At 36.2% G+C, this 6,445-nt stretch overlaps 1 protein-coding gene across 4 annotated transcripts in view; it reads left to right on the top strand.

The window, feature by feature from the left end:
• MNS1 (meiosis specific nuclear structural 1) overlaps nt 1-6,445 on the top strand; it is a 132,006-nt gene that overhangs the window by 26,701 nt on the left and 98,860 nt on the right. For 3 of the 4 annotated variants that reach the window (XM_028496315.2, XM_055087972.1, XM_007110726.3), the window contains exon 2: nt 1,745-1,966. The exons of the other annotated variant lie outside the window; for it this stretch is intronic. In XM_028496315.2, the coding sequence (XP_028352116.1) occupies nt 1,745-1,966 (222 nt within the window). The remainder of the gene's footprint in view (nt 1-1,744; nt 1,967-6,445) is intronic. 4 annotated transcript variants of the gene reach the window in all.

Below are 6,445 nucleotides of genomic sequence, written 5' to 3'. Positions count from 1 at the left end.
GTGTTAGGGAGTGTTCTAATTTCATTCTTTTACATGTAGCTGTACAGTTTTCCCAGCACCACTTATTGAAGACTGTCTTTTCTCCACTGTATATCCTTGCCTCCTTTGTCATAGATTAGTTGACCAAAGGTGTGTGGGTTTATCTCTGGGCTTTCTATCCTGTTCCATTGATCTATATTTCTGTTTTTCTGCCAGTATCATATTGTCTTGATTACTGTAGCTTCATGGTATAGTCTGAAGTCAGGGAGTCTGATTCCTCCATCTCCGTTTTTCTTTCTAAAGATTGCTCTGGCTATTCGGGGTCTTTTGTGTCTCCAAACAAATTCTAAGATTTTTTGTTCTAGTTCTGTAAAAAATGCCATTGGTAATTTGATAGGGATTGCATTGAATCTGTAGATTGCTTTGGATAATATAGTTATTTTCACATTATTGATTCTTCAAATCCAAGAACATGGTATATCTCTCCATCTGTTTGTATCATCTTTAATTTCTTTCATCGGTGTCTTACAGTTTGCTGCATACAGGTCTTTTGTCTCCTTAGGTAGGTTTATTCCTAGGTATTTTATTCTTTTTGTTGCAGTGGTAAATGGGAGTGTTTCCTTAATTTCTCTTTCAGATTTTTCATCATTAGTGTATAAATGGTTTCAGTTTTTCACCATTGAGGACGAGGTTGGCTGTGGGTTTGTCATATATGGCCTTTATTATGTTGAGGTAAGTTCCCTCTATGCCTACTTTTTGGAGGGTTTTTATCATAAATGGGTGTTGAATTTTGTCGAAAGATTTTTCTGCATCTATTGAGATTACCATATGGTTTTTCTCCTTCAGTTTGTTAATATGGTGTATCACATTGATTGATTTGCATATATTGAAGAATCCTTGCATTCCTGGGATAAACACCACTTGATCATGGTGTATGATACTTTTAAAGTGCTGTTGGATTCTGTTTGCTAGTATTTTGTTGAGGATTTTGGCACCTATGTTCATCAGTGATACTGGCCTGTAGTTTTCTTTTTTTGTGACATCTTTGTATGGTTTTGGTATCAGGGTGATGGTGGCCTCGTAGAATGAGTTTGGGAGTATTCCTCCCTCTGCTATATTTTGGAAGAGTTTGAGAAGGATAGGTTTTGGCTCTTCTCTAAATGTTTAATAGAATTCACCTGTGATGCCATCTGGTCCTGGGCTTTTGTTTGTTGGAAGATTTTTAATCACAGTTTCAATTTCAGTGCTTGTGATTCGTCTGTTTATATTTTCTATTTCTTCTTGGTTCAGTCTTGGAAGGTTGTGCTTTTCTAAGAATTTCTCCATTTCTTCCAGGTTGACATGACCAGCTTTTGAACCTCACTTTACAGCCAAGGGGGAAGGGGTAGAGGGTGGAATGAGGAGGAATTCCCTGCGTAGTGGTAAAGAGCTGGGTCTATAGAGCTCAGCTACACATCTTTGAATTCTAGTATGGCTGTTTATTAGCTGAGGAAACTTGGGTCAAGTTGCATTAACTATTCATGCCTCATATATAAGATGGGAACACTAATAGTACCTGCTTCATTGATATATCATGTATTTACCTACGACATTTGCTTTTTTATTATGATATATTTCTTTGAATTTAGGAAGGAAGCCAAAAGGCTTTCATTTTTTACTGTTAGCTATCTTCATTTCATTTGTTTCTGGGGCTACATCAATATATTTTAAAAAATTAGATTCTGGAGCACCAAAGTATGCTTTTTTCCCCCCCTCCCCATTTTAGGCTTCCAAAAGGAGAACTCTGAGCTTTAGTGAAAGGCATCAGAAATTAGTAGATGTAAACTATTGCAAAAAATTGCATGTCGAGGCACTACAAAGGCTACAGAATCAAATCAGGGACCAAATGGTGCAGAATGAGAATGATGACCGGGCTGAGCGCAAAAGGTTCCTCAGATTATTACAGAATGAACAATTTGAGTTGGATATGGAAGAGGCCATTCAAAAGGTAAGTTTTACTATTCATTTTTACATCATTTTTTTCCTTCATTTTCTCTTTGGAAACAATGAAAGCCAACTGGAATTGAGTAGAGAGACTAAGTATCAGGCAAAGGATGCCTCCCAGTGAGTCAGCCCAGTGTAGTGGTAAAGAGCTGGGGTTTTGGAGCTGGACTGTGTATCTTTGAGTCCTAGTACTACTATATGTTAGCTGTGGAACCTTGGGTGGTTTGCTTTTACTTTCTCTGTCCCATCTAGAAACTGAGAAGAATAATAGTACCTACTTCATAGGATTGTTTTAGTAACTAATCAGTTAATACAGGCAAAGCCCTTAGAATAGTGCCTGGAAGAGGCACTATTTTTTTTCATAAATATGAAATCCATAATTACTAACTTCCACAGTTTTGTTCACATAAGTATAATTCTCTTGCTTTCCCTAAAATTCTAAAGACAAAAATTTAAGAATACCTTTTTTGAATTTATTGAGATTAAACATGTACATTAAGTGGTAGAAAATGAACACTTATTTATTAGCTATGAATTTACTTGTATTTTTGATTTTTGAAATACTGCCTTGAAAAATTCAGGTATAACATGTAGGTATGTAACTACTAAAGTGTGGAGACAGTTTTTCAGTGCATATTTTAAGGGATGAGGGAGGTAGAAAAAGGGAAACCAACAAGAAAAGAAATGAGTTCTCATAAATGTGAAAAAGATGTTCTGATATTTCAGTATTTTTTGAGTGTCTGCTATATGTTCAACATTTTGTAAGATATGGTGGGGACTGGGAAAACCAAGTTTTAAAAGTGGTATTCATCCTTCTGAGTTTCAAATTCCAGAAGCTTAGACATGACTTTTTAACCCTGAGCAAGACGATCCTTGGGAATTAGATTTTTTTGCCTATTCTTTTTATTCTTTTTTTTTCTTTAATTTTAAAGAAAATCCCAGATATCATATCAACTCTCTCTTGTATACTTCAGTATACATCTTACAGAATATGGATTTATTTTTATATAGCAGCAGCATAATGCCATTATCTTATCTGATAGAATTATCAATAAATAAATTCAAGGTATCATTTAATACCATTCCATAATGAAATTTCTGTGATTGTGTCATGTCAGAGACTGCTTTTACAGTTTGTTTTAATCAGATCCAAACAAGGTTTATCCAGTGTATTTGGTTATGTCAGTTCCCTTTTAATCTAAACCCTTCCCTGTGCTTTTTTTTTTAACTTCATGTTTTTAACTTGTTAAAGAAGCTAGGCCAGTTGTTTAATAGGATATCCCACTTTCTGAATTTATCTATTTGCTTCCTCAGTGGTTCCTTTACTTTGTTCCCCTATCTCTTATATTTCCTCTAAATGAAAGTTAGCCCTAAGGGCATGATTAGATTTAGGTACAACTCTTGGCAGTGACTCCATGGCAATGCTATCCTTGATATTTTATCCCACCAGCAGGCACAGACTGGTGCTGATGTTGATGCTAATGTTGATTAGTGGGTTTAATGAGACAGCCTGATTCCTCCATTGTAAAGATCCCCATCAAACTTTAATCTTTGGTTTCACCAATGAATCTTTTTCATTATTAGGGGTTTCAAAACACTGATTTTCTAATTTTGTTGTTCCTTTCACATTGAATTAGCTGCAATTCCTCTGTAAAGAACTTTCCCTCATCAACCAGCATAATTTGGTACCCTGAGATATAGTTTTTACTGGAAAAGGAGATAAATAATTTTCAGAGTAAGAATTGGTGCCCTAGTCACTTCCATTAGTGTATGCCTATGTTGCTTTTTAAAATTTTGTTTTCTTGACCTTTGGACTTTTTCTCTTTTTAAAAATATTTTTTTTGGAGTCATGGACCTTTATATACTTGAATTAATTGTATTTATTATTCTTTTTCATGCTCAGATTGTCCTACATTTGGCCAATGGATGCCCTTTTATTGCTTCTGTGTCCTTTTGACAAGACTTCCTTAATTCGTGGTAGCTTCCTTGCTTTTTGTCAGAATACAGTGTTACAGGCTAGGGATGGTTAATTTTACGTGCCAGCTTGACTGGGCCATGGGGTGCCCAGATATTTGGTCAGCCATTATTTTGGGTGTTTTTGGATGAAATTAACATTTAAATTAATAGTCTGAGTAAAGCAGATTTTGAACTGAAACGGCTCTTACTGAGTCTCAAGCCTGCCAGCTTTCAGACAGGAACTACACCAGTGGCTCTCAGACCTTTGACCTTAGACTGGAACTAAAGTATTGGCTGCCTTCTGTCTCCAGCTTTCCAACTAAGCCTGCAGATCTTGGGACTTGCCTACTTCCATAATTGCTTGAGCCGATTCCTTATTATATTGTTTCTGTTTCTCTGGAAAACCCTAATACAAGGTTCATCTTGTAAATTTCTTGCTTCATACCTGGAATTGGCCATTGTACCAAGGAGTTCTATTATCATTTAGTGGAAATAATATTTAGAGACAATTTTGAGTTTAGATATGCTTATTACTCTTGGGTGTTAGATATGCTTATTATATTGGTTCCAGGTCTTTTCAGCAGATAGAACTTGGACATACGCATATTTTTAACTTTTTGAGATAAGTTTGGTTTTACAGAATAGTTGCAAAAATAATACCCTTGATCTGACTTCACTTTATGTTACCATCTAACATAATCATAGAATAATTATCAAAATGAAGAAATTAGCCTTGCCACAATACTATTAACTAAACTGTGAGATTTATTCGGATTTCATCAGTTTCTCCACTGACACCTTTTTGTTGTTGTTGTGCCAGTATCACAAATTGCATTTAGTTGTCAGGTGTCCTTAGTCTCCACTAAGTCTCCTCCATTCTGTGAGTTCCTCCCTTTTTTTCTGTCTTTCATGACCTTGACAATTTTGAAGGCTAGAGTTCGTTATATTAGTTTTCTGTTGCTGTGTAACAAACTTCCACAAACTTAGTGGCTTAAAACAATATCCATTTATTACCTCACAATTTCTGTAGGTCAGAAGTCCAGGCACGGTGTAGCTGGATTGTCTGCTTGGTCTCACAAGGCTGAAATCAAGGTGTTGCCTGGGATGCATTCTCATCCGGATCTTGGGGCCTCTTCTCGGCCCGTTTAAGTTGTCAGCAGAGTTCATGTTCTTGTAGTTGTAAGCCTGAAGTTTTCATCTCCCAGAGGTTGCTGACATTCCCTGCCACGTGACCCTCTCTACACATGCAGTTTACTTGCTTTCTGGCACCACAAGATGTTCCACGCTCAGCTTATTCTTCCCTTGCCTTGGAATCAACCAGTTCTCTTAGAAGACTTGGTTCCTTTTATTGGAAAATGGTATTTAGAAACCAAGGTCTGAATGATGGACGTGTTCATTATTACTGGGGTTTTACTGCTCTGCTCCCTCTAGGTGGAAAGAACTAGAAAACAAACTAGAAAATAACCATACACACACATCTGTGTTTACATTTGTGTGTCTATCTGCATGTACTTATTAATTAAAAAACCCATGAGCCTGAGTTGGTACTGGTGACTCCAATCTGCCACCACAGGGGTCATTTTAGTCTTTCCCCTTTCCTTGTTTGTAATTGCCTTCTCCCAACAAAAAGAAAGCTGGCTCTCATTATCTACAATATATTTATTTATTCTTTCAACCCTAGAATACAAATAGTTTCAGAATTGCTAACCTGCACTCTTGTGAACAACAAATTTACTTACTACAATACAGACTTGGGTACAGTTCTTTGTGTCTTTAGCCTTGCAATATCTAGTCGAACTTCTTTCCAAAGTTACTTATGTCCACTCCTCCATTGTGGTTATTTGATTGATTTTTGTTCGGTTGGTTTTTTTGTGATTGATTTTTAATACAGTTAATTTGTTATAGTCTGCATTCCATTGTCCTCCCCACATCTGATTGATTTCTTTTTTTTTTTAATGTTGAAATAATTACATATCCTTGGGAAGGTGCAAAGATAGTGCAGAGAGGTCCACTGTGCCCTTGGGCAGTTTCCCCCAATGGTTACATCTTACACAACTGTAATATGATATCAGCCCTGTAAAATGACATTGCTGTGTTATGCGTGTATATTTCTACGTCATTTTATTACATGTGTAGATTTATGCAGTCTCCACCTCATTCAAGGTACAGAACTATTCCATCACCACCAAGACCTCATTCATGCTACCCCATTATTGTCACACACTTCCTTCAAACCCCACAATGCCTGGCAATCACTAATTTGTTCTCCATCTCTATAATTTTGTTATTTCAAAAATGTTATTTTTAAAAAAGGATGTTATATAAACAGTCCTGCATGTGATTCCATACATACGTGGAATCATAAGTCTATAACTTTTATTTATTTATTTATTTAAACATCTTTATTGGAGTATAATTGCTTTACAGTTGCTTTACAATGGTGTGTTAGTTTCTGCTTTATAACAAAGTGAATCAGCTATACATATACATATATCCCCATATCTCCTCCCTCTTGTGTCTCCCTCCC

The sequence above is a fragment of the Physeter macrocephalus genome, chromosome 11 (genome assembly GCF_002837175.3).
Source record: "Physeter macrocephalus isolate SW-GA chromosome 11, ASM283717v5, whole genome shotgun sequence".
In the NCBI taxonomy this organism is placed as follows: domain Eukaryota; kingdom Metazoa; phylum Chordata; class Mammalia; order Artiodactyla; family Physeteridae; genus Physeter; species Physeter macrocephalus.
This window is presented reverse-complemented; position numbering and strand designations above follow the sequence as displayed.